A 27,625-nucleotide genomic window follows, 5' to 3' on the forward strand; every position below is an offset into this window, starting at 1 on the left:
GCACTCCCTCGGCACTGACCCTCCCACAGTGCAGCGCTCCCTCAACACCGACCCTCCCGCGGTGCGGTGCTCCCTCGGCACCGAACCTCCCGCGGTGCGGCGCTCCCTCGGCAACGACCCTCCCACAGTGCGGCACTCCCTTGGCACGACCCGCCCGCAGTGCGGCACTCCCTTGGCACCGACCCTCCCGCAGTGCGGTGCTCCCTCGGCACCGACCCTCCCATAGTGCAGCGCTCCCTCGGCACCGACCCTCCCGCGGTGCGGCGCTCCCTCAGCACCGAACTTCCCGCGGTGCGGCGCTCCTTCGGCACTGACCCTCCCGCAGTGCGGTGCTCCCTCAGCACTGACCCTCCCACAGTGCGGCACTCCCTCAGCACTGACCCTCCCACAGTGCGGCGCTCCCTCAGCACTGACCCTCCCACAGTGCGGCGCTCCCTCAGCACCGACCCTCCCACAGTGCGGCACTCCCTCAGCACCGACACTCCCGCGGTGTGGCGCTCCCTTGGCACTGACCTTCCCACAGTGCGGCGCTCCCTCAGCACCGACCCTCCCACAGTGCGGCACTCCCTCGGCACCGACCCTTCCGCGGTGCGGCGCTCCCTCAGCACTGACCCTCCCACAGTGCGGCGCTCCCTCAGCACTGGCCCTCCCGCAGTGCGGCGCTCCCTCAGCACTGACCCTCCCGCAGTGCGGCGCTCCCTCGGCAACGACCCTCCCGCAGTGCGGCGCTCCCCCGGCATTGACCCTCCGACAGTGCGGCGCTCCCTCAGAACTGACCCTCCCACGATCAGCGCTCCCTCAGCACTGACCCTCCCACAGTGCGGCGCTCCCTCAGCACTGACCCGCCCACAGTGCGGCGCTCCCTCAGCACTGACCCTCCCACAGTGCGGTGCTCCCTTGGCACTGACCTTCCCACAGTGCGGTGCTCCCTCAGAACTGACCCTCCCACGATCGGCGCTCCCTCAGCACTGACCCTCCCACAGTGCGGCGCTCCCTCAGCACTGACCCTCCCACAGTGCGACGCTCCCTTGTCACTGACCCTCCCACAGTGCGGCGCTCCCTCAGCACTGACCCTCCCACAGTGCGGCGCTCCCTCAGCACTGACCCTCCCACAGTGCGGCGCTCCCTCAGCACTGACCCTCCCACAGTGCGGCGCTCCCTCAGCACCGACCCTCCCACAGTGCGGCGCTCCCTCAGCACTGACCCTCCCACAGTGCGGCGCTCCCTCAGCACTGACCCTCCCACAGTGCGGTGCTCCCTCGGCACCGACCCTCCCGCAGTGTGGCACTCCCTCGGCACCGACCCTCCCATAGTGCAGCGCTCCCTCAGCACCGACCCTCCCGCGGTGCGGTGCTCCCTCGGCACCGACCCTCCCGCGGTGCGGCGCTCCCTCGGCAACGACCCTCCCACAGTGCGGCACTCCCTCGACACCGACCCTCCCGCAGTGCGGCGCTCCCTCAGCACTGACCTTCCCGCAGTGCGGTGCTCCCTCGGCACTGACCCTCCCATAGTGCGGCGCTCCCTCAGCACTGACCCTCCCACAGTGCGGCGCTCCTTCGGCAACGACCCTCCCACAGTGCGGCACTCCCTCGGCACCGACCCTCCCACAGTGCGGTGCTCCCTCAGCACTGACCCTCCCACAGTGCGACGCTCCCTCAGCACTGACCCTCCCGCGGTTCGGCGCTCCCTCAGCACTGACCCTCCCACAGTGCGGCACTCTGTCAGCACTGACCCTCCCGCAGTGCGGTGCTCCCTCAGCACTGACCCTCCCACGGTGCGACGCTCCCTCAGCACTGGCCCTCCCACGGTGCGGCGCTCCCTCAGCACTGACCCTCCCACAGTGCGGCGCTCCCTCAGCACTGACCCTCCCACAGTGCGGCGCTCCCTCAGCACTGACCCTCCCACAGTGCGGCGCTCCCTCAGCACTGACCCTCCCACAGTGCGACGCTCCCTCAGCACTGACCCTCCCGCGGTGCGGCGCTCCCTCAGCACTGACCCTCCCACAGTGCGGCGCTCCCTCAGCACTGACCCTCCCACAGTGCGGCGCTCCCTCAGCACTGACCCTCCCGCAGTGCGGTGCTCCCTCAGCACTGACCCTCCCACGGTGCGACGCTCCCTCAGCACTGGCCCTCCCACAGTGCGGCGCTCCCTCAGCACTGACCCTCCCACAGTGCGGCGCTCCCTCAGCACTGACCCTCCCACAGTGCGGCACTGAGACTGAGGATGTTGGCCCATTTGGATTTAAGTTCAGAATCCAATCAGCTGCAGCAAGACTGATGTGAGGACAAGCTACAGCAAGGCGTGGGGCTGGTAGATAGAGAGGGTGGCAGCCAGGGAATTAACATTCTGCTCCCTGATCCCCCGAATCCTCAAGATTAAAATATCACAGCAAAAATGTCAAAATAAACAATGTTTCAACTTGGTGCTTGTTTCCTGGACACCAGTTGTCCTGCTCCTGTTGGTCTTTTTGTTTGAGTTATAATGAGAGGCTGGATAGACTGGGACTTTTTCCCCTGGAGCTTGGGAGGCTGAGGGGTGATCTTATCGAGGTCTATAAAATAATGAGGGGCACAGATCAGCGAGATAGTCAATATCTTTTCCCAAAGGTAGGGGAGTCTAAAACTAGAGGATATAGGTTTAAGGTGAGAGGGGTGAGATACAGAAGGGTCCAGAGGGCCAATTTTTTCACACAGAGGGTGGTGAGTGTCTGGAACGAGCTGCCAGAGGTAGTAGTAGAGGCGGGTACAATTTTGTCTTTTAAAAAGCATTTAGATAGTTACATAGGTAAACTTAGAGTGATAGAGGTTTACAGCATGGAAACAGGCCCTTCGGCCCAACTTGTCCATGCCACCCTTTTTTCAAACCCCTAAACTAATCCCAAATGCCCGCATTTGGCCCATATCCCTCTATACCCATCTTACCCATGTAACTGTCGAAACGCTTTTTAAAGGACAAAATTGTACCCGCCTCTACTACTGCCTCTGGCAGCTCGTTCCAGACTCTCACCACACTGTGAAAAAATTGCCTCTCTGGACACTTTTGTATCTCTCCCCTCTCACCTTAAACCTATATCCTCTAGTTTTACACTCCCCTACCTTTGGGAAAAGATGTTGACTATCTAGCTGATCTGTGCCCCTCATTATTTTATAGAACTCTATCAGATCACCCCACAGCCTCCTACGCTCCAGAGAAAAATGTCCCAGTCTATCCAGCCTCTCCTTATAACTCAAACCATCAAGTCCCGGTAGCATCCTAGTAAATCTTTTCTGCACTCTTTCTAGTTTAATAACATCCTTTCTATAACAGGGTGACCAGAATTGCACAATTGTGTGCAAGTGTGGCCTTACCAATGTTTTGTACAACTTCAACAAGACGTCCCAACTCCTGTATTCAATGTTCTGACCGATGAAACCAAGCATGTTGAATGCCTTCTTCACCACTCTGTCCACCTGTGACTCCACTTTCAAGGAGCTATGAACATGTACCCTGAGATCTCTTTGTTCTGTAACTCTCCCCTGCTTCTATGACTCAATTCGGATTGCATTTATACAATAAATGGCAGAGTCATCAGGAGTATAGAAACACAGAGGGACCTCGGTGTGCAAGTCCACAAATCCTTGAAGGTGGCAACACAGGTGGAGAAGGTGGTGAAGAAGGCATATGGTATGCTTGTCTTTATAGGACGGGGTATAGAGTATAAAAGCTGGAGTCTGATGATGCAGCTGTATAGAACGCTGGTTAGGCCACATTTGGAATACTGCGCCCAGTTCTGGTTGCCGCACTACCAGAAGGACGTGGAGGCGTTAGAGAGAGTGCAGAGAAGGTTTACCAGGATGTTGCCTGGTATGGAGGGTCGTAGCTATGAGGAAAGATTGGGTAAACTGGGGTTGTTCTCCCTGGAAAGACGGAGAATGAGGGGAGATCTAATAGAGGTGTACAAGATTATGAAGGGGATAGATAGGGTGAACGGTGGGAAGCTTTTTCCCAGATCAGAAGTGACGTTCACGAGGGGTCACGGGCTCAAGGTGAGAGGGGCGAGGTATAACTCAGATATTAGAGGGATGTTTTTTACACAGAGGGTGGTGGGGGCCTGGAATGCGCTGCCAAGTAGGGTGGTGGAGGCAGGCACGCTGACATCGTTTAAGACTTACCTGGATAGTCACATGAGCAGCCTGGGAATAGAGGGATACAAACGATTGGTCTAGTTGGACCAAGGAGCGGCACAGGCTTGGAGGGCCTGTTTCCTGTGCTGTACTGTTCTTCGTTCCAATTTTGTCCATCTGTCCATGCCTGACTCCCCTCATTCAGTGAGGAGTCTAACAACACCAGGTTAAAGTCCAACAGGTTTATTTGGTAGCAAACGCCACCATTCAGGCCCTCATTCATGACTGGCTACACCCAAGTTCTGGAATTTAACCTTCTGATTTAACCCCTTAAAAATCCAGCCCCACCATTTGTTGTCCATTCCTACTTGAACTGAGGAATGGGATCTAGCTTAGCGGTTTAAAGACAAAGGGCGCCAGGGCCAAATGGCCTGTTTCCATGCTGGTAAACCTCGATATCAGAGCCTTTTCAGCCTCGGCACACACCAGCATCCTTTCCTCATTTAACCCCAATTAACACAGGGTCAACACTGAGAGCGATGGATTCGCCTTGGGCGAGAGAGTTAAGGAAGGCTTAACCGAAGCGGGTGAACGGATTCGAGTACAGACCGGCCATGGAATGGTGGACAAAGCTTGGGGGGGGGGGAGGGTGGGACTGAATGGCCTCCTCCTTTCCCCATGTTTCAGCCCTACCTGGCGATGGAAAGGTCAACTCTCGGGGGGCAGGCGGGGTTTTACTCACTCAAGTGCGATACATCGATGCTGGGCACGCAACCTTCAAAACTAGGAGTGGTTTTGGGCCCCGTATCTAAGGATGTTCTGGCCTTGGAAAGGGTCCAGAGGAGGCTCAGAAGAATGATCCCTGGAATTAAGAGCTTGTCGTATGAGGAATGGTTGAGGACTCTGGGTCTGTACTCGTTGGGAGTTTAGAAGGATGAGGGGGGATCTTATTGAAACTTACAGGATACTGCGAGGCCTGGATAGAGTGGACGTGGAGAGGATGTTTCCACTAGTGGGAAAAACTAGAACCAGAGGCACAACCTCAGGCTAAAGGGACGATCCTTTAAAACAGAGATGAGGAGGAATTTCTTCAGCCAGAGAGTGGTGAATCTGTGGAATCTATTGCCACAGAGGAGGCCGGGTCATTGAGTGTCTTTAAGACAGAGATAGATAGGTTCTTGATTAATAAGGGGATCAGGGGTTATGGGGAAAAGGCAGGAGAATGGGGATGAGAGAAATATCAGCCATGATTGAATGGCGGAGCAGACTCGATGGGCCGAGTGGCCTCATTCTGCTCCTATTTCTTATGGACTAAAAGAACTGCACACACACTTTAGAAAAAAATAATTAGTCTTTATTCGGAAACTCCAAGCTGTAACCCTCGACAGCACTGGAAACATCTCTGGGCAACTCCTTGTCTTTTCACAGGCTGCTGACGCACTGGGGTCTTCTCTTGAAAGGTAACAATGGGCTGTTAATATGAGATTACTCAGACCAAGCAGTGGACAGAAAGATACAAGGGGAGGGTCACATTGAGAGCCTCAAAGTAATACCAGCAATCTTCAAGTACCTCTGCTCATCAAACTCAGGACATGGTGGAACTGGAACAATTTACCTCCATTCCCCAAGGCCAGTGGAATATATTCCCAGGACAGCAAACACGGGGTTAGATACAGAGTAAAGCTCCCTCTGCACTGTCCCCATCAAACACTCCCAGGACAGGTACAGCACGGGGTTAGATACAGAGTAAAGCTCCCTCTGCACTGTCCCCCATCAAACACTCCCAGGACAGGTACAGCACGGGGTTAGATACAGAGTAAAGCTCCCTCTGCACTGTCCCCCATCAAACACTCCCCAGGACAGGTACAGCACGGGGTTAGATACAGAGTAAAGCTCCCTCTACACTGTCCCCATCAAACACTCCCAGGAGAGGTACAGCACGGGGTTGGATACAGAGTAAAGCTCCCTCTACACTGTCCCCATCAAACACTCCCAGGACAGGTACAGCACGGTGTTACATACAGAGTAAAGCTCCCTCTACACTGTCCCCCATCAAACACCCCCAGGACAGGTACAGCACGGGGTTAGATACAGAGTAAAGCTCCCTCTACACTGTCCCCATCAAACACTCCCAGGAGAGGTACAGCACGGGGTTGGATACAGAGTAAAGCTCCCTCTACACTGTCCCCATCAAACACTCCCAGGACAGGTACAGCACGGGGTTAGATACAGAGTAAAGCTCCCTCTACACTGTCCCCATCAAACACTCCCAGGACAGGTACAGCACGGGGTTAGATACAGAGTAAAGCTCCTCTCTGCGTGAAACATTTGCAGGTAAATTCCAGGACAGATGAAACTCAGAACGCATTCCCTGCCGCCTGAACCTTGTGATGGGAAGCAGCGGCATCCAGGTGGACTCACCAACGTCCCGGGGATTCCCTCAGTGTGCTGATTAGGTCCCGGAATCCCCGCCCTCCTCGGGCTGAGTGCTCCCTCGAACCTGCAGAGCCGTACGTCCATCAACGTGACCGATTTCCATCCCACCTCCCAGTCTCTGGGCAAACATTGCTAATGCAACGCCCCACGCCCTTTACCAGGGACCCCACTCACTGGCACAGAATGCGAACAAAACAGGAACAGGTAGAGGCAGCACCGCGGAGGGAGTGGGACGGGGAGGGACACAAAGAGTAAAGAGAAAGGCAGACATGGAAGTAAAAAATACTGCGCAGAACATTGTCACATCCGACCTCGTACGAACTGTGTTGATCTTGTGGTCTGGAAGGACAGAGAAGGAATACTGCCGTCCCACCGCTCAGATCAATCGAAGGGTCTCAGCGGAGACCGGCACCCTTGGTGGGGGGAAAAAGGTAAACTCCCTGGACAAACTTTCGGACATTCCGTCTCCCCTAAACGCGGACCCCAACCACCGGGTGGGTGAATCCAACATGGGCCGTACCGGGCCAGGGTTGGAGTCCTGGCACCTTTGGCTGGGACGGAGGGGGCGGGGGGATACTACAAAAAAAAAAGCACCCAAGCTCCATTACAGTACGATTCCCCCCGTCCCCCCCACCCCTCCCATGCCCACTGAGGGCAGGCAGGAGGAAAATCAGCCGCAATGCGCACGCGCACACACGGTCGAACAGCATGCCGACCCTCACTGCGCACGTGACCCCTGCCCCCTTCCTCCCCCCACCCCGTGTCGAGAGTCCCGCACCTTACCGTAACCACACGAGGCAGCAGCAAGCAGTGACCCACAGGACAGCTGCACCCTCTCCCCCCACAACTCCCCATGAGGCAGCGAACTGTCCAGAAAACAAGTGAGCTTAAAACATCGGAGATTCGCTGCTTCCAAACCGACCCTTCAAAGCGCTGATCAGACCCGCTTTCTGTTAAAGATGACCGGTGAACATCCCTGTCGCTCTGTACCGTTCCCCCTGTCGGATTAACGCCGTGTCTCCAGGTCCTCCGTTCGATTCAGGAAGGTGCTGCGCCGTCCATCTTTCCGGTCTCCCGGCTGGCTGCGCAGAGAGCCGGTGCACGCAGCGTCAATAAACGGCAGAGAAAGCTGAACCAGCCCCACCCTTTTTGGATCAGGGAGCCTTCGACCTCCCGCCGGCTTCTTTCCAGAGGCAGACGGCAGTCTCCCCTTTACGCCGAGGCGTCTCCTCCTCCTCCCTCCCGACCCCCCCCCCCCCCCCCGCCCTGTGGAAAAACCCCAAACGCCAAGAGACAGTCCGAAGATGAGCGGGGGAGTGGGGGTTACCCCTCCTCCCCCTGCCGCTGCCGCCCCCTCACCCCGCCGCCTCAGTCCTCGGTAACCTCCAGCACCGATTCACTAATGGCCAGGTCCCAGTACTGTTCAACTCTGTGCTTCTTGAAGTGCTCCCGGGCCATGCTTTCCGTTGGACACTGTTTAAATTTCATGTCACCAAAACTTCGCTCCTTCGCCGTTCCCTGGAGTTGGGGGGCGGGGGGGGGGGGGAGGTTTAAAGGGGACAAAAATTTCAGTCCGTCACAAATACAGTCAGTCACCCTAAAGGAGAGCTAGTATAAAACTCCGAGTGTAAAAAACCCTCGCTTTAAATTTACTATCATAAGCAGACTAGCTTAAGGTGAAGATTACAAGGTGCCTTATATATATATATATATATATATATATATATATATATAATATATATATAAGATGACACCAAGATTGGTGGAGTAGTGGATGAGGTGGAGGGCTGTTGTAGGCTGCAAAGAGACAGAGATAGGATGCAAAGCTGGGCTGAAAAATGGCAAATGGAGTTTAACCCTGATAAATGCGAGGTGATTCATTTTGGTAGGACTAATTTAAATGTGGATTACAGGGTCAAAGGTAGGGTTCTGAAGACTGTGGAGGAACAGAGAGATCTTGGGGTTCATATCCACAGATCTCTGAAGGTTGCCACTCAAGTGGATAGAGCTGTGAAGAAGGCCTATAGTGTGTTAGCGTTTATTAACAGGGGGTTGGAGTTTAAGAGCCGCGGGGTTATGCTGCAACTGTACAGGACCTTGGTGAGACCACATTTGGAATATTGTGTGCAGTTCTGGTCACCTCACTATAAGAAGGATGTGGAAGCGCTGGAAAGAGTGCAGAGGAGATTTACCAGGATGCTGCCTGGTTTGGAGGGTAGGTCTTATGAGGAAAGGTTGAGGGAACTTGGGCTGTTCTCTCTGGAGCGGAGGAGATTGAGAGGAGACTTGATAGAGGTTTATAAGATGATGAGGGGGATAGATAGAGTGAACGTTCAAAGACTATTTCCTCGGGTGGATGGAGTGGTAACTAGGGGGCATAACTATAGGGCTCATGGTGGGAGATATAGGAAGGATGTCCGAGGTAGGTTTTTTTACTCAGAGTGGTTGGGGTGTGGAATGGACTGCCTGCAGTGATAGTGGAGTCAGAAACTTTAGGAACATTTAAGAAGCTATTGGATAGGCACATGGAGTACTTCGGGATGATAGGGAGGAAATAGCTTGATTTGGGTTTCAGACAAAGCTCGGCACAACATCGTGGGCCGAAGGGCCTGTTCTGTGCTGTACTGTTCTATGTTCTATATATATATATATATATCTATTTATACCATATGCCTAATGCAATATGTGTGAAGGTATTGTCTCAATAATGTTATAGGGGTGGCACAGTGGGTTAGTGCTGCTGCCTCACAGCGCCAGGGACCCGGATTCGATTCCCAGCTTGGGTCACTGAGCGGAGTCTGCATGTTCTCTCCCCCCATATCTGTGTGTGGGTCTCCTCTGGGTGCCCCGGTTTCCTCCCACAGTGGCAACGCAGGTGGAGAAGATCGTCAAGAAGGCACACGGCATGCTTGCCTTCATCGGCCGGGGCACTGAGTTTAAAAATTTGGCAAGTCAGGTTGCAGCTTTATAGAACCTTAGTTAGGCCGCACTTGGAATATAGTGTTCAATTCTGGTCGCCACAGTACCAGAAGGACGTGGAGGCTTTGGAGAGGGTGCGGAAAAGATTTACCAGGATGTTGCCTGGTATGGAGGGCATTAGCTATGAGGAGAGGTTGGAGAAACTTGGTTTGTTCTCACTGGAACGACGGAGGTTGAGGGGCGACCTGATAGAAGTCTACAAGATTATGAGAGGCATGGACAGAGTGGATAGTCAGAAGCTTTTTCCACAGGGTGGAAGAGTCAATTACTAGGGGGCACAGGTTTAAGGTGCGAAGGGCAAGGTTTAAAGGAGATGTACGAGGCAGATTTTTTACACAGAGGGTGGTGGGTGCCTGGAACTCGATGCCGGGGGAGGTAGTGGAAACGGATATGATAGTGACTTTTAAAGGGCATCTGGACAAATACATGAATAGGATGGGATATGGTCCCCGGAAGGGTGGGGGGTTTTAGTTCAGTCGGGGCAGCATGGTCAGTACAGGCTTGGAGGGCCGAAGGGCCTGTTCCTGTGCTGTAATTTTCTTTGTTCTTTGAAAGACGTGCTGGTTAGGGTGCATTGGCCGTGCTAAATTCTCCCTCAGTGTTACCCGAACAGGCGCCGGACATGCGGCGACGAGGGGAATTTCACAGTAACTTCATTGCAGTGTTAATGTAAGCCGACTTGTGACTGACAAATAAACTTTACTTTACTAAAGCAGAGGTAGATTTCATCCCCCCCTCCCCCCCGGAGAACTAACACCTAATCACCCAAAGAGCATTACATCGTCTTACAACCTGTAAAAAGTGAGAGAGAAGTGGCTCTTCAGCAACCCCTAGTGGTTAAATACAAAATAACTCCCTGACTCTCAAATCAACACCTAACAATTTATTTATCCAACTAAATGAACAAATTAACTAAACTATTAAACTGAAAAACTCCCTTCTAATTATTAACTATCCTCGAATAAAACAAGATTCGAATGGTATGCTATTCCAATAAATACAAGTCCCACCCATGAACAAAAATAGAATTTAGTCACTCTCTCAATTACAACCAGGTTTTGTCTCTTCCGGAATATTCTGGGCCTTCTCTGTTGATTCATCTGTCTGGAACTTCTTTTAGTATGGCCAATCCACCTGACCTATACATCTTTGGACACTAAGGGGCAATTTAGCATGGCCAATCCACCTAACCTGCACATCTTTGGACACTAAGGGGCAATTTAGCACGGCCAATCCACCAAACCTGCACAATTTTGGACTGTGGGAGGAAACTGGAGCACCCGGAGGAAACCCACGCAGACACGGAGAGAACGTGCAGACTCCACACAGACAGTGACCCGAGGCCAGGAATCGAACCCGGGTCCCTGGAGCTGTGAGGCAGCAGCGCTAACCCACTGTGCCACCATGCCGCCCTCTCCTGGTTAGCGAGGCTGGTAGTTTCTCAGGCAGATAAAGGGAGCCGGATTCAGGCAAGAGGACGGACTCCCTTTACCGATTAAAATTTGCAAGCGTCAAGAGAATATCCTTTAATCTACCGGATTTACATGGTTAGGTTTCTTAGTAATGGGGGAGGAACTTTCGGGTGCAGTGGACTAATGAGCTCCGAGTCCTGCTGACGGGTAGAGCATTATTTCCAAGGTAATAATGTGTAATATTGTAATTGGCCCCTTCAGTTTGGGTGACAAACTGGGTGGGAGATCAAAGTGTTCAGAAGTAGATCAATCTCACACATGTACTGTTAGGTCAGAGAGGGTAGTCAGCATTCGCTGACTATCTTTCCTCCTGATGCATGCAGTTGCAAATCTGTAACTTGTAAAATTGTATGTGAAAAGGTGGCTCTCGGGTCCAAAGGGAGTGGGCTCCTGGGCCGGGGAGCAGGGAGAAGGGGCAGAGCGAGCAACAGAACACCACTCCTTACTTACCTCCCACACCAGCACACACTTATTCATCTTCTTGACAACCTCGTCGTCCGATCCGTCGTCATCTGAGAGAGGAGAAAGGCGAAAGCAGAGGCGTGAGATTGCGAAATCCAGACCCCGCGAGGGGAACTCACTCCGAGTGCTGCGGACAGCACTCAGGAAAGAACCCAGCAACCTGGGCCCCAAGTCTACACGTCAACCAGCATAGCGAGGTGTTTCCTTGCGAGGTGCAGCCGGAGTCCAGGCTACTGGAGCAGAGGACTGTGCTGCACAGAAGGTGGCACAATGGTTAGCGCTGCTGCCTCACAACACCAGGGACCCGGGTTCGATTCCAGCCTCAGGTCCCTGTCTGTGCGGAGTCTGCACGTTCTCCCTCGTCTCTGCGTGGGTTTCCTCCGGGTGCTCTGGTTACCTCCCACAGTCTAAAGATGTGTGGGTTAGGTGGATTGGCCATGCTAAAGTGCCCGTTAGTGTCCAAAGATGTGTGGGTTAGGTGGATTGGCCATGCTAAATTCCCCCTTCGTGTCCAAAGATGTGCGGGTTAGGTGGATTGGCCATGCTAAATTACCCTTAGTGTCTAAAGATGTGTAGGTTAGGGTGGATTGACCATGCTAAATTGCCCCTTAGTGTCCAAAGATATGTAGGTTAGGTGGATTGGCCATGCTAAATTGCCCCTTAGTGTCCAAAGATGTGTAGGTTAGGGTGGATTGGCCATGCTAAATTGTCCCTTAGTGTCCAAAGATGTGTAGGTTAGGGGGATTGGCCATGCTAAATTGTCCCTTCGTGTCCAAAGATGTGTAGGTTACGGTGGATTGGCCGTGCTAAATTGCCTCTTAGTGTCAGGCGAACTATCAGGGTAAATAAGTGAAGTTATGGCGATAGGTGGGATGGTTGTTGGTGCAGACTCGATGGGCCAAATGGCCCCCTTCTGCACTGTAGGGATTCTATGATTCGGCCCATCAGGCCTGTGCTGGCCTCCTGGGAAGAGCTGTGGAATGAGTCCAACATGGCGACTGGGTGAATTAGTCACCGAGACGCCCAGCGATGTGCTTGGTCACCCCCTCACCCTGCTCTATTGATTATCGGAGAGTACAATCCGGGCAGTGACACCCACCCGATGCTGCACCACCGCTGGGATGAGGCGCAGACACAAGGGAACCCTCCCGCCACTTTCACTGACCCCCTCCAGCAGAAACGGGTGACTCACCATCGTCCCGCGAGGTGGCCGTCTGCTCGGCCCACTTGATGCGATGCAGCATCAGACGTTTAAACTTCTTCTGCGCTTTGGGACCTGAACGGAAAACACAGGTACAGCACGGGGTTAGATACAGAGTAAAGCTCCCTCTACACTGTCCCCCTATCAAACACTCCCAGGACAGGTACAGCACGGGGTTAGATACAGAGTAAAGCTCCCTCTACACTGTCCCCCCATCAAACACTCCCAGGACAGGTACAGCACGGGGTTAGATACAGAGTAAAGCTCCCTCTACACTGTCCCCATCAAACACTCCCAGGACAGGTACAGCACGGGGTTAGATACAGAGTAAAGCTCCCTCTACACTGTCCCCATCAAACACTCCCAGGACAGGTACAGCACGGGGTTAGATACAGAGTAAAGCTCCCTCTACACTGTCCCCCATCAAACACTCCCAGGACAGGTACAGCACGGGGTTAGATACAGAGTAAAGCTCCCTCCACACTGTCCCCCATCAAACACTCCCAGGACAGGTACAGCACGGGGTTAGATACAGAGTAAAGCACCCTCTACACTGTCCCCATCAAACATTCCCAGGACAGGTACAACACGGGGTTAGATACAGAGTAAAGCTCCCTCTACACTGTCCCCCATCAAACACTCCCAGGACAGGTACAGCACGGGGTTAGATACAGAGTAAAGCTCCCTCTACACTGTCCCCATCAAACACTCCCAGGACAGGTACAGCACGGGGTTAGATACAGAGTAAAGCTCCCTCTACACTGTCCCCCATCAAACACTCCCAGGACAGGTACAGCACGGGGTTAGATACAGAGTAAAGCTCCCTCTACACTGTCCCCATCAAACACTCCCAGGACAGGTACAGCACGGGGTTAGGTACAGAGTAAAGCTCCCTCTACACTGTCCCCCATCAAACACTCCCAGGACAGGTACAGCACGGGGTTAGATACAGAGTAAAGCTCCCTCTACACTGTCCCCCATCAAACACTCCCAGGACAGGTACAGCACGGGGTTAGATACAGAGTAAAGCTCCTTCTACACTGTCCCCCCATCAAACACTCCCAGGACAGGTACAGCACGGGGTTAGATACAGAGTAAAGCTCCCTCCACACTGTCCCCCATCAAACACTCCCAGGACAGGTACAGCACGGGGTTAGATACAGAGTAAAGCTCCCTCCACACTGTCCCCCATCAAACACTCCCAGGACAGGTGCAGCACGGGGTTAGATACAGAGTAAAGCTCCCTCTACACTGTCCCCCATCAAACACTCCCAGGACAGGTACAGCACGGGGTTAGATACAGAGTAAAGCACCCTCTACACTGTCCCCATCAAACACTCCCAGGACAGGTACAGCACGGGGTTAGATACAGAGTAAAGCTCCCTCTACACTGTCCCCCATCAAACACTCCCAGGACAGGTACAGCACGGGGTTAGATACAGAGTAAAGCTCCCTCTACACTGTCCCCCATCAAACACTCCCAGGACAGGTACAGCACGGGGTTAGATACAGAGTAAAGCTCCCTCTACACTGTCCCCATCAAACACTCCCAGGACAGGTACAGCACGGGGTTAGATACAGAGTAAAGCTCCCTCTACACTGTCCCCCATCAAACACTCCCAGGACAGGTACAGCACGGGGTTAGATACAGAGTAAAGCTCCCTCTACACTGTCCCCCATCAAACACTCCCAGGACAGGTACAGCACGGGGTTAGATACAGAGTAAAGCTCCCTCTACACTGTCCCCCATCAAACACTCCCAGGACAGGTACAGCACGGGGTTAGATACAGAGTAAAGCTCCCTCTACACTGTCCCCCATCAAACACTCCCAGGACAGGTACAGCACGGGGTTAGATACAGAGTAAAGCTCCCTCTACACTGTCCCCATCAAACACTCCCAGGACAGGTACAGCACGGGGTTAGATACAGAGTAAAGCTCCCTCTACACTGTCCCCCATCAAACACTCCCAGGACAGGTACAGCACGGGGTTAGATACAGAGTAAAGCTCCCTCTACACTGTCCCCATCAAACACTCCCAGGACAGGTACAGCACGGGGTTAGATACAGAGTAAAGCTCCCTCTACACTGTCCCCCATCAAACACTCCCAGGACAGGTACAGCACGGGGTTAGATACAGAGTAAAGCTCCCTCTACACTGTCCCCCATCAAACACTCCCAGGACAGGTACAGCACGGGGTTAGATACAGAGTAAAGCTCCCTCTACACTGTCCCCCATCAAACACTCCCAGGACAGGTACAGCACGGGGTTAGATACAGAGTAAAGCTCCCTCTACACTGTCCCCCATCAAACACTCCCAGGACAGGTACAGCACGGGGTTAGATACAGAGTAAAGCTCCCTCTACACTGTCCCCATCAAACACTCCCAGGACAGGTACAGCACGGGGTTAGATACAGAGTAAAGCTCCCTCTACACTGTCCCCCATCAAACACTCCCAGGACAGGTACAAGGCCAAATGCCCAGATTTCCTCACCTCCCTCCACCACCACCACGTTAACGTCTTTGTGCAGGACCACTGTTCCCGTCAGGTACAGCTGCCCGGCATTTGTCTCTACTTTGAATTTCTTCGCTGAGTTGCTCAGGTTTCGAATTCTGTAAATAACAGATAATTAGTTACTCAGAGCCCAGCACTGTGGGGGGGTCGGTGCTGAGGGAGCGCCGCACTGTGGGAGGGTCAGTGCTGAGGGAGCGCCGCACTGTGGGAGGGTCAGTGCTGAGGGAGCGCCGCACTGTGGGAGGGTCAGTGCTGAGGGAGCGCCGCACTGTGGGAGGGTCGGTGCTGAGGGAGCGCCGCACTGTGGGAGGGTCGGTGCTGAGGGAGCGCCGCACTGTGGGAGGGTCGGTGCTGAGGGAGCGCCGCACTGTGGGAGGGTCGGTGCTGAGGGAGCGCCGCACTGTGGGAGGGTCAGTGCTGAGGGAGCGCCGCACTGTGGGAGGGTCGGTGCTGAGGGAGCGCCGCACTGCGGGAGGGTCGGTGCTGAGGGAGCGCCGCACTGCGGGAGGGTCGGTGCTGAGGGAGCGCCGCACTGTGGGAGGGTCAGTGCTGAGGGAGCGCCGCACTGCGGGAGGGTCGGTGCTGAGGGAGCGCCGCACTGTGGGAGGGTCAGTGCTGAGGGAGCGCCGCACTGTGGGAGGGTCAGTGCTGAGGGAGCGCCGCACTGCGGGAGGGTCAGTGCTGAGGGAGCGCCGCACTGTGGGAGGGTCGGTGCTGAGGGAGCGCCGCACTGTGGGAGGGTCGGTGCTGAGGGAGCGCCGCACTGCGGGAGGGTCGGTGCTGAGGGAGCGCCGCACTGTGGGAGGGTCAGTGCTGAGGGAGCGCCGCACTGCGGGAGGGTTGGTGCTGAGGGAGCACCGCACTGTGGGAGGGTCAGCGCTGAAGGACCTCAAAGCAGCAGGCTCAGTATGCAATGGGCCATAGGGTCATAATGACGAGCACCAAAAAACCCAGCAGAGTGTGAGAGTTTTAAAAAATTTATTAGTGGGACATGGGTGTCGCTGGCTGGACCAGCATTTATTGCCCATCCCTAGTTGCACTTGGAGGGCAGTTGAGAGTCAACCACATTGCTGTGGTTCTGGAGTCACATGTCGGCCAGACCGGGGTAAGGACGGCAGATTTCCTTCCCTAAAGGGAACCAGATGGGTTTTTCCGACAATGGGTCATCAGTAGATTCTCAATTCCAGATATTTTTTTATTTGAATTCCAATTCCACCATCTGCCGTGGCGGGATTCGAACCCGGGTCCCCCAGAAGATTAGCTGAGTTTCTGGGTTAATAGTCTGGCGATAATACCACTGGGACATCACCTCCCTTGTGTGGTGTCAATCAGCAGCTCTGAGGAGGGGTGGTTTTTGGCAGTGAGGACGGGACACTGTGAGGGACAGAGATGAGGAGCGGATTGCCGCCCCCTGCTGGTTCTCACCGGTACACAGCGATGTGGACACCCTGGGACACATCTTCCTTCAGCTGCTTCATCTTCTTCTCCCGCCGCTGGTCCGCTGTCAGTTTGCGAGCGCTGTTGGCATCTTGGTGAGCTCTGAGGGCGAACATAACACGGAGCAGCTCAGAGCGGGACAGACAGTGGCATTCCCTCCCTGCTGTAGCCCAGCCAGACACTCAAGAATCAGTGCCGGGCAACACCCCTTACCCCGACCCACACACCACCCTCCCCCCTCCACAACCAACCCGACACTCAACGTACCTCCCACAGTGCGGCGCTCCCTCGGCACTGACCCTCCCACAGTGCGGCGCTCCCTCAGCACTGACTCTCCCACAGTGCGGCGCTCCCTCGGCACTGACCCTCCCACAGTGCGGCGCTCCCTCAGCACTGACTCTCCCACAGTGCGGCGCTCCCTCAGCACTGACCCTCCCACAGTGCGGCACTCCCTCAGCACCGACCCTCCCACAGTGCGGCACTCCCTCAGCACTGACCCTCCCACAGTGCGGCGCTCCCTCAGCACTGACCCTCCCACAGTGCGGCGCTCCCTCAGCATTGACCCTCCCACAGTGCGGCGCTCCCTCAGCACTGACCCTCCCACAGTGCGGCGCACCCTCAGCACTGACCCTCCCACAGTGCGGCGCTCCCTCAGCATTGACCCTCCCACAGTGCGGCACACCCTCAGCACCGACCCTCCCACAGCGCGGCACACCCTCAGCACTGACCCCCCCACAGTGCGGCGCTCCCTCAGCACTGACCCTCCCACAGTGCGGCACACCCTCAGCACTGACCCTCCCACAGTGCGGCGCTCCCTCAGCACTGACCCCCCCCACAGTGCGGCGCTTCCTCAGCATTGACCCTCCCACAGTGCGGCGCTCCCTCAGCACTGACCCTCCCACAGTGCAGCGCTCCCTCAGCGCTGACCCCCCAATAATACAGCGCTCCCTCAGCACCGACCCTCCCACAGTGCGGCACTCCCTCAGCACTAACCCTCCCACAGTGCGGCGCTCCCTCAGCACTGACCCCCCCACAGTGCGGCGCTCCCTCAGCACCGACCCTCCCACAGTGCGGCGCTCCCTCAGCACTGACCCTCCCACAGTGCGGCGCTCCCTCAGCACTGACCCTCCTCCCACAGTGCGGCGCTCCCTCAGCACTGACCCTCCCACAGTGTGGCGCTCCCTCAGCACCGACCCTCCCACAGTGCGGCACTCCCTCAGCACTGACCCTCCCACAGTGCGGCGCTCCCTCAGCACTGACCCTCCCACAGTGCAGCGCTCCCTCAGCACTGAGCCTCCCACAGTGCAGCACTCCCTCAGCACTGACCTTCCCACAGTGCGGCGCTCCCTCAGCACCGACCCTCCCACAGTGCGGCGCTCCCTCAGCACTGACCCCCCCACAGTGCGGCGCTCCCTCAGCACCGACCCTCCCACAGTGCGGCGCTCCCTCAGCACTGACCCTCCCACAGTGCGGCGCTCCCTCAGCACTGACCCTCCTCCCACAGTGCGGCGCTCCCTCAGCACTGACCCTCCCACAGTGTGGCGCTCCCTCAGCACCGACCCTCCCACAGTGCGGCACTCCCTCAGCACTGACCCTCCCACAGTGCGGCGCTCCCTCAGCACTGACCCTCCCACAGTGCAGCGCTCCCTCAGCACTGAGCCTCCCACAGTGCAGCACTCCCTCAGCACTGACCTTCCCACAGTGCGGCGCTCCCTCAGCACCGACCCTCCCACAGTGCGGCGCTCCCTCAGCACTGACCCTCCCACAGTGCGGTGCTCCCTCAGCACTGACCCTCCCACAGTGCGGCGCTCCCTCAGCACTGACCCTCCCACAGTGCGGTGCTCCCTCAGCACTGACCCTCCCACAGTGCGGTGCTCCCTCAGCACTGACCCTCCCACAGTGCGGCGCTCCCTCAGCACCAGGCCTCCACTGTTTCACTCTCTGGACATCCCCGTCACATACACTGATCACCCACGCAAACTGCGCACCTTGCCAGACCAGCCCCTGCTCCCCCCCACCCCTTTGTGCCCACTTACTTTAGCCTCTTGGCCATCTGTGCACGGACATGGGCTTCCACCTTAGTTGGGTCCTGAACAGCTTCAGTTCCCAGAACCCGCATCAGGTTGGAGATTCGCACTGCGGAGACAAAAAGGTCAATATAATTCCGAATCTGAATGGTGAGTGGGTCAGAGGAGGGATTTGCAGGCGGTGGGTGTTCCCCATGTGTCTGCTACCCTCCTTGTCCTTCTACATGATAGAGGTGGCGGGTTTGGAAGGTGCTGCTCTGGCGAGTCGCTGCGATGCATCTTGCAGATGGTACACACGGCTGTGTCGGTGGTGGAGGGAGTGAATGTTTGTGGTTAGCGTGTCGATCGAACGGGGCTGCTTTGTCCTGGATGGTGTCGAGCTTCTCGAGTGTTGTTGGAGTCGCACTCATCCAGGCAAGTGGAGATTGTTGTTGGAGAGAGACTCATCCAGGCAAGTGGAGATTGTTGTTGGAGAGAGACTCATCCAGGCAAGTGGAGATTGTTGTTGGAGAGAGACTCGTCCAGGCAAGTGGAGATTGTTGTTGGAGAGAGACTCATCCAGGCAAGTGGAGTGTGTTGTTGGAGCCGCACTCATCCAGGCAAGTGGTCAGTATTCCATCACACTCCTGACTTGTGTCCTTGTAGATGGCAGACAGGGTTTGGGGTAGTCAGGAGGTGAGTTACTCTCCGCAGGATTCCCAGCCTCTGACCTGCTCTGGTAGCCGCAGTATTTATATGACGGTGAGTGGCTCGGAGGGGGAACTTGCAGGTGGTGATGTTCCCCATGTGTCTGCAGCCCTCCTTGTCCTTCTATATGGTAGAGGTGGTGGGTCCGGAATAACCTTCTGGTTATCGGAGTTCAGGGAGGGGCGGAGGGAGAGGGGGAGGTGCTGAGTGCCCTTCGAATGTCCAAAAAGATCACAAAAGGTCACCCCTTCTAACCGGGTGAATAGTTTTGCCCCATATCTTTTCAGAAGGTCGATTCCACACTCGCGATCTGGGAGCGAGGACCAGGGGCGAATCAGGCTACCTTTGGAGTATTGTGAGCAGTTTTGGGCCCCGTATCTAAGGCAGGATGTGCCGGCCTTGGAAAGGGTCCAGAGGAGCTTCAGAAGAATGATCCCTGGAATGAAGAGCTTGTCGTATGAGGAACGGGTTGAGGACTCTGGGTCTGTACTCGATGGAGTTTAGAAGGATGAGGTGGGGGGGGGTCTTATTGAAAGTTACAGAATAAAGTTTATTTATTAGTCACAAGTAAGCCTTGCATTAATGCTGCAATGACGTTACTGTGAATACTGAAAGGCCTGGATAGAGTGGACATCGGGAAGATGTTTCCGTTCGTAGGAAAAACTAGAACCAGAGGGCACAACCTCAGGCTAAAGGGACGATCCTTTAAAACTGAGATGAGGAGGAATTTCTTCAGCCAGAGAGTGGTGAATCTGTGGAACTCTTTGCCGCAGAAGGCTGTGGAAGCCAGGTCATTGAGTGTCTTTAAGACAGAGATAGATAGGTTCTTGATTAATAAGGGGATCAGGGGTTATGGGGAAAAGGCAGGAGAATGGGGATGAGAAACGTATCAGTAATGGCGGCGCAGTCCCGATGGGCCGAGTGGCCTGCTCCTTAATCGTGCGCGAGGGTGGGGCGCTTCCTTACCTTTGGGCTCAGGAGGCGGCATGAGGCCGAGGCGGATCTTCTCCTGCATCTCCTTCAGGCCCTCCCTGCGGGTCTGCCGCCGCAACTTCTTCTGTTCCTTCTTGGTCAGGTAAACGCCCAGTGTCACCGCCTTGTCTGTGTCCACTGCGCCAGGGAGAGAGAGAGAGAAACATATCAGCATCCATCAGCCCAAACCAGACAGCAGCTTCCCAGGCTGTGGATGGAGGGAGCGCAATCGCGCGTGCACTGCGGGAGGGTCGGCGCTGAGGGAGCGTCGCACTGCGGGAGGGTCGGCGCTGAGGGAGCGTCGCACTGCGGGAGGGTCGGCGCTGAGGGAGCGTCGCACTGCGGGAGGGTCGGCGCTGAGGGAGCGTCGCACTGCGGGAGGGTCGGCGCTGAGGGAGCGTCGCACTGCGGGAGGGTCGGCGCTGAGGGAGCGTCGCACTGCGGGAGGGTCGGTGCTGAGGGAGCGTCGCACTGCGGGAGGGTCGGCGCTGAGGGAGCGTCGCACTGAGGGAGGGTCGGCGCTGAGGTAGCGCCGCACTGCGGGAGGGACGGCGCTGAGGGAGCGTCGCACTGAGGGAGGGTCGGTGCTGAGGGAGGGTCGGCGCTGAGGGAGCGTCGCACTGAGGGAGGGTCGGTGCTGAGGTAGCGCCGCACTGCGGGAGGGTCGGCGCTGAGGGAGCGTCGCACTGAGGGAGGGTCGGTGCTGAGGGAGCGCCGCACTGTGGGAGGGTCGGTGCTGAGGGAGGGCCGCACTGTGGGAGGGTCGGCGCTGAGGGAGCGTCGCACTGTGGGAGGGTCGGTGCTGAGGGAGCGCCGCACTGTGGGAGGGACGGCGCTGAGTGAGCGCCGCACTGTGGGAGGGTCGGCGCCGAGTGAGCGCCGCACTGTGGGAGGGTCAGTGCCGAGGGAGCACCGCACTGTGGGAGGGTCAGTGCTGAGGGAGCACCGCACTGTGGGAGGGTCGGTGCTGAGGGAGCGCCGCACTGTGGGAGGGTCGGTGCTGAGGGACGCCGCACTGTGGGAGGGTCAGTGCCGAGGGAGCGTCGCACTGTGGGAGGGTCAGTGCTGAGGGAGCGCCGCACTGTGGGAGGGTCAGTGCTGAGGGAGCGCCGCACTGTGGGAGGGTCAGTGCTGAGGGAGCGCCGCACTGTGGGAGGGTCAGTGCTGAGGGAGCGCCGCACTGCGGGAGGGTCAGTGCTGAGGGAGCGCCGCACTGTGGGAGGGTCGGTGCTGAGGGAGCGCCGCACTGTGGTAGGGTCGGTGCTGAGGGAGCGCCGCACTGCGGGAGCGTCAGTGCTGAGGGAGCGCTGCACTGTGGGAGGGTCAATGCTGAGGGAGTGCCGCACTGTGGGAGGGTCAGTGCTGAGGGAGCGTCGCACTGTGGGAGGGTCAGTGCTGAGGGAGCGTCGCACTGTGGGAGAGTCGGCGCTGAGGGAGCGCCGCACTGTGTTACAGAGGGTCGGCGCCGAGGGAACGCCGCACTGCGGGAGCGTCGGCACCAAGGGAGCGCCGCACTGTGTTACAGAGGGTCGGTGCTGAGGGAGCGCCGCACTGTGGGAGGGTCAGTGCTGAGTGAGCGCCGCACTGTGGGAGGGTCAGTGCTGAGGGAGCGCCGCACTGTGGGAGGGTCAGTGCTGAGGGAGCGCCGCACTGTGGGAGGGTCAGTGCTGAGGGAGCGTCGCACTGTTGAGGGGTCAGTGCTGAGGGAGCGCCGCACTGTGGGAGGGTCAGTGCTGAGGGAGCGCCGCACTGTGGGAGGGTCAGTGCTGAGGGAGCGCCGCACTGTGGGAGGGTCAGTGCTGAGGGAGCGTCGCACTGTTGAGGGGTCAGTGCTGAGGGAGCGCCGCACTGTGGGAGGGTCAGTGCTGAGGGAGCGCCGCACTGTGGGAGGGTCAGTGCTGAGGGAGCGCCGCACTGTGGGAGGGTCAGTGCTGAGGGAGCGTCGCACTGTTGAGGGGTCAGTGCTGAGGGAGCGTCGCACTGTGTTACAGGGGGTCGGCGCCGAGGCAGCGCCGCACTGCGGGAGGGTCGGCGCCAAGGGAGCGCCGCACTGCGGGAGGGTTGGCGCCAAGGGAGCGCCGCACTGCGGGAGCGTCAGCGCCGAGGGAGCGCCGCACTGTGGAAGGGTTGGCGCCGAGGGAGCGCCGCACTGCGGGAGGGTCGGTGCTGAGGGAGCGCCGCACTGCGGGAGGGTCGGTGCTGAGGGAGCGCCGCACTGCGGGAGCGTCAGTGCTGAGGGAGCGCCGCACTGTGGGAGGGTCAGTGCTGAGGGAGCGTCGCACTGCGGGAGGGTCGGTGCTGAGGGAGCGCCGCACTGTGGGAGGGTCAGTGCTGAGGGAGCGCCGCACTGTGGGAGGGTCAGTGCTGAGGGAGCGCCGCACTGTGGGAGGGAGCGCCAGCATTATACCCTCCTCTGTGAGCCACGCACCTGGAGGACTGATCTGGGTCGGATGCTCCACCAGGTTGGTGATGCCGTGAAAGTTCTGTTCATTCGTCAGATTCTCCGGAGATCTGTACGTGAAAGCAAGTCACATTACACATCAAGCCAGGAGGAGCAAAGGAGAGACATAGCACGATGACAGATCAGTGCAGGTACAGTCCTGCACCCCCCCCTCTTATACACACACAAGTTATCTGTGCATGGAATGAGTTCATCAGATATAGGAGCAGCATTAGGCCACTCGGCCCATCGAGTCCGCTCCGCCATGGCTGATATGTTCCTCATCCCCATTTTCCTGCCTTCTCCCCATAACCCTTCACCCCATTCCCAATTAAAAATCTGTCCAACTCCTCCTTAAATGTACTCACTGTCCCGGCATCCACTGCAGTTTGGGGGCAGCGAATTCCACAGATTCACAACCCTTTGGGAGAAGTAGTTTCTCCTCCAACTCTGTTTTAAATTTGCTGCCCCTTATCCTAAGACCTCTCTTCCTAGAATGTCCCACAAGAGGAAGCATCCGCTCCACGTCTACTTTATCCCAGACCTTTTACCATCTTGTAAACCTCAATTTGATCTCCCCTCATTCTTCTAAATTCCAGAGAGTGTCGGCCTAAACTGTTCAATCTCTCTTCACACGACAAACCCCTCATCTCTGGAATGAGGGCAATATTAGTTTCATTGGAGGAGGTTCACAAGAATGATCCCTGGAATGAAGAGCTTGTCGTATGAGGAACGGTTGAGGACTCTGGGCCTGTACTCGTTGGAATTTAGAAGGATGAGGGGGGGGATCTTATTGAAACTTACAGGATACTGCAAGGCCTGGATAGAGTGGACGTGGAGAGGATGTTTCCACTAGTAGGAAAAACTAGAACCAGAGGGCACAACCTCAGGCTAAAGGGACGATCCTTTAAAACAGAGATGAGGAGGAATTTCTTCAGCCAGAGAGTGGTGAATCTGTGGAACTCTTTGCCGCAGAAGGCTGTGGAGGCCGGGTCATTGAGTGTCTTTAAGACAGAGATAGATAGGTTCTTGATTAATAAGGGGATCAGGGGTTATGGGGGAAAAGGCAGGAGAATGGGGATGAGAAAAATATCAGCCATGATTGAATGGCGGAGCAGACTCGATGGGCCGAGTGGCCTCATTCTGCTCCTATGTCTTATGAAGCTTCCCTTGACTGGCACCAGTGAGATTCTGTTGAACTTTATTCCGTTATGGGAGGTGGGCATTGCTGACGAGGCCAGTCTTTGTTACCCCCCTCCCGAACCGAGCGCAGGCCTGCTGGGATATTAATCAGAGGACAGTTCGGAGTCAGCCACATTTGCTGTGGACCTGGAGTCACACGTAGCTTTGAACATATGAAATCGGAGTAGGCCATTCAGCCCCTCGAGCCTGCTCCGCCATTCAATTCTGTTTAAAATTTACTTATCCGTTAGTGTCACAAGTTGGCTTCCATTAACGCTGGGATAAAGTTACTGTGAAAATCCCCCAGTCTCCGACGCATGGCTGATAAATTTCTTGCCCCCATTCTCCTGCCTTTCCCCCATAACCCCTGACCCCCTTATTAATCAAGAACCTATCTATCTCTGTCTTAAAGACACTCAATGATCCGGCCTCCACAGCCTTCTGCGGCAAAGAGTTCCACAGATTCACCACTCTCTGGCTGAAGAAATTCCTCCTGATCTCTGTTTTAAAGGATCGTCCCTTTAGCCTGAGGTTGTGCCCTCTGGTTCTAGTTTTTCCTACCAGTGGAAACATCCTCTCCACGTCCACTCTATCCAGGACTCTCAGTATCCTGTAAGTTTCAATAAGATCCCCCTTCTCATCCTTCTAAACTCCAACGAGTACAGACCCAGAGTCCTCAACCCGTTCCTCATACGACAAGCTCTTCATTCCAGGGATCATTCTTCTGAACCTCCTCTGGACCCTTTCCAAGGCCGGCACATCCTTCCTTAGATACGGGGCCCAAAACTGCTCACAATGCTCCAAATGGGGGTCTGACCAGAGCCTTATACAGCCTCAGGAGTACATCCCCGCCCTTGTACATGTCCCGAGTGTGTGTGCGACCCTGTGAGGTAGCGGGGGTGCAAAGACAATGTTCCCCCCCAACCCGACGCTTGGAACTCACAGTTCAGTTCCGCCTTGAATGATGTAGGAGTCCCACCACTCGATTTCCGGCACCTCTCCTTCCCTCAGCTCCTTTTTGGGGGCGATCAGGGCGAGCTTGGTCGAGGTCTGGATCCCCGTCTTCTTAGCCGCCTGAGCGATCTCGGTCTGCAGTTTCTCGAGCTGCGCCTGGACTCAGAACACGAGGACCGCGTTAGTGACACAATAGCCCACCAACGCCTCTACTTTCTCAGAAGACTAAGGAAATTCGGCATGTCAGCTACGACTCTCACCAACTTTTACAGATGCACCATAGAAAGCATTCTTTCTGGTTGTATCACAGCTCGGTCTGGGGCTCCTGCTCTGCCCAAGACCGCAAGGAACTACAAAAGGTCGTGAATGTAGCCCAGTCCCATCTCGCAAACCAGCCTCCCATCCATTGACTCTGTCTACACTTCCCGCTGCCTCGGGGAAAGTAGCCAGCATAATTAAGGACCCCCACGCACCCCGGACATTCTCTCTTCCACCTTCTTCCGTCAGGAAAAAGATACAAAAGTCTGAGGCCACGTACCGACCGACTCAAGAACAGCTTCTTCCCTGCTGCCATCAGACTTTTGAATGGACCTACCTCGCATTAAGTTGATCTTTCTCTACACCCTAGCTATGACTGTAACACTACAATCTGCACTCTCTCCTCTCCTTCTCCCCTGTATACTCTATGAACGGTATGCTTTGTCTGCATAGTGCGCAAGAAACAATACTTTTCACAGTATCCCAGTACACGTGACAATAATAAATCAAATTAAAAGCTCTTTCTCTACACCCCAGCTATGACTGTAACACTACATTCTGCACCCTCTCCTTTCCTTCTCTATGAACAGTATGCTTTGTCTGTATAGTGCGCAAGAAACAATATTTTTCACCGTATATTAATACATGTGACAATAATGAATCAAATCAAATCCCAGTGTTTCCCACGCCAGCCCCCCTCTCCCTCACCATCCTCCTCCCCAGGTTATCTCCGTGTCTACTGCCCATCCCTAACTGTCCCCTTGGACTGACTCGCTCACTCCGGCCATTTCAGAGAGGGGAGGCCAGTTGAGAGTCGACCACATCACTTGGGAGGGAGGGGGGGTCTGGGGTCACATGTTTTTTATTAATTCATTCGATGGGACATGGGCGTCTCTGGCTGGTCCGGCATTTATTGCCCATCCCTAGTTGCCCCTTGGAGGGCAGTTGAGAGTCAACCACATTGCTGTGTGGCTCTGGAGTCACATGTTGGCCAGACCGGGGTAAGGACGGCAGATTTCCTTCCCTGAAGGACATTAGTTTAAAGTTTATTTATTAATTAGTCACAAGTCGGCTTACATTAACACTGCAATAAAGTTACTGTGAAAATCCCCCAGTCGCCACACTCCTGTTCGGGGACATTGAGGGAGAATTTAGCACGGCCAATGCACCCTAACCTGCACATCTCTGGACACTAAGGGACAATTTAGCATGGCCAATCCACCTAACCTGCACATCTCTGGACACTAAGGGACAATTTAGCACGGCCAATGCACCCTAACCAACACATCTCTGGACACGAAGGGACAATTTAGCATGGCCAATCCACCTAACCTGCACATCTTTGGACACTAAGGGACAATTTAGCACAGCCAATGCACCCTAACCAGCACATCTTTGGACACTAAGGGACAATTTAGCATGGCCAATCCACCTAACCTGCACATCTCTGGACACTAAGGGACAATTTAGCACAGCCAATGCACCCGAACCAGCACATCTCTGGACACTAAGGGGCAATTTAGCACGGCCAATCCACCTAACCTACACATCTTTGGACACTAAGGGGCAATTTAGCACGGCCAATCCACCTAACCTACACATCTCTGGACACTAAGGGGCAATTTAGCACGGCCAATCCACCTAACCTGCACATCTTTGGACTGTGGGAGGAAACTGGAGCAACCGGAGGAAACCCACGCAGACACGGGGAGAACGTGCAGACTCCGCACAGACAGTGACCCGAGCCGGGAATCGAACCCAGGTCCCTGGCGCTGTGACGCAGCAGTGCCACCCCCGCTGTGCCGCCCACTTTTCTGTCTACTCTAATGCACGTCCTTTTGAAGACCAGTGGTCACTGTTTGTCTCTCCCTTTTTTTGTTGGAGCGGGTGAGAAAGGCGCCGGGGGTTCCCCTGCGGCCTCCGGTACCTTGGTCCGTATCCTCTGGGCTATCTTTTCGAACTTGCCCCTCTCGTGGAAGCGGAAGAGCCTCTTCTGCCGCTGGGAGGGCAGCACGGGCACGCGGGGGTCGTAGAAGGTGTTGGACTCCAGGTCGTCGCTGGGCTTCTCCTTGAGCAGCAGCTGCTTGAACTGCTCCCGCTTCACCGCCCGGATGTTGGCCTTCAGGGTGGGCATTCGGTGCGTCAACTCCACCTCCTTGCCCGTGGCGTCCACCGTCCGGCCCTGGTCGTCCAGGATCAGAGGCGTGGGTTTCAGATGCTCCTTCGACTCCACTTTGCTGCCGGCAAAGAGAGAAGCGGTTAGGAAACACGGCAGGCCGGCGCCAACTCGACATTTCACAATCAGGCGCTGCCCCAACTGGTCGAATAGTCCGCTCATCGGGGGCCAGGAGGGAGGGGGAGGCTTCAGTGCGGGAGCTGGGGGGCCGGGGGGGGGGGAGAAACTCGAGCACGGACCTTGCAGGAAGCTTTAGGAACCTCGGTGAGGCTGCACTCACGGCACAAAGAACGGGTCTCCCAGACTTGTGAGAGGGGCACAAG

At 56.0% G+C, this 27,625-nt stretch overlaps 1 protein-coding gene across 2 annotated transcripts in view; it reads right to left on the reverse strand.

Annotated features, from left to right (window-relative positions):
• Positions 1 to 5,442: 5,442 nt before the first annotated feature.
• The window catches only part of prpf3 (PRP3 pre-mRNA processing factor 3 homolog (yeast)), a 51,048-nt gene continuing 28,865 nt past the window's right edge, over positions 5,443 to 27,625 (reverse strand). For both annotated transcript variants that reach the window (XM_078207133.1, XM_078207130.1), the window contains exons 7-16: positions 27,054 to 27,363; positions 24,858 to 25,024; positions 22,721 to 22,803; positions 20,287 to 20,430; positions 18,643 to 18,742; positions 16,595 to 16,708; positions 15,149 to 15,267; positions 12,645 to 12,728; positions 11,441 to 11,502; positions 5,443 to 8,057 (exon numbers count right to left, since the gene is read on the reverse strand). In XM_078207133.1, the coding sequence (XP_078063259.1) occupies positions 7,908 to 8,057; positions 11,441 to 11,502; positions 12,645 to 12,728; positions 15,149 to 15,267; positions 16,595 to 16,708; positions 18,643 to 18,742; positions 20,287 to 20,430; positions 22,721 to 22,803; positions 24,858 to 25,024; positions 27,054 to 27,363 (1,333 nt within the window). In that variant the 3' untranslated portion in view covers positions 5,443 to 7,907. The remainder of the gene's footprint in view (positions 8,058 to 11,440; positions 11,503 to 12,644; positions 12,729 to 15,148; positions 15,268 to 16,594; positions 16,709 to 18,642; positions 18,743 to 20,286; positions 20,431 to 22,720; positions 22,804 to 24,857; positions 25,025 to 27,053; positions 27,364 to 27,625) is intronic.

Source organism: Mustelus asterias, unplaced genomic scaffold, assembly GCF_964213995.1.
Source record: "Mustelus asterias unplaced genomic scaffold, sMusAst1.hap1.1 HAP1_SCAFFOLD_2068, whole genome shotgun sequence".
In the NCBI taxonomy this organism is placed as follows: Eukaryota; Metazoa; Chordata; class Chondrichthyes; order Carcharhiniformes; family Triakidae; genus Mustelus; species Mustelus asterias.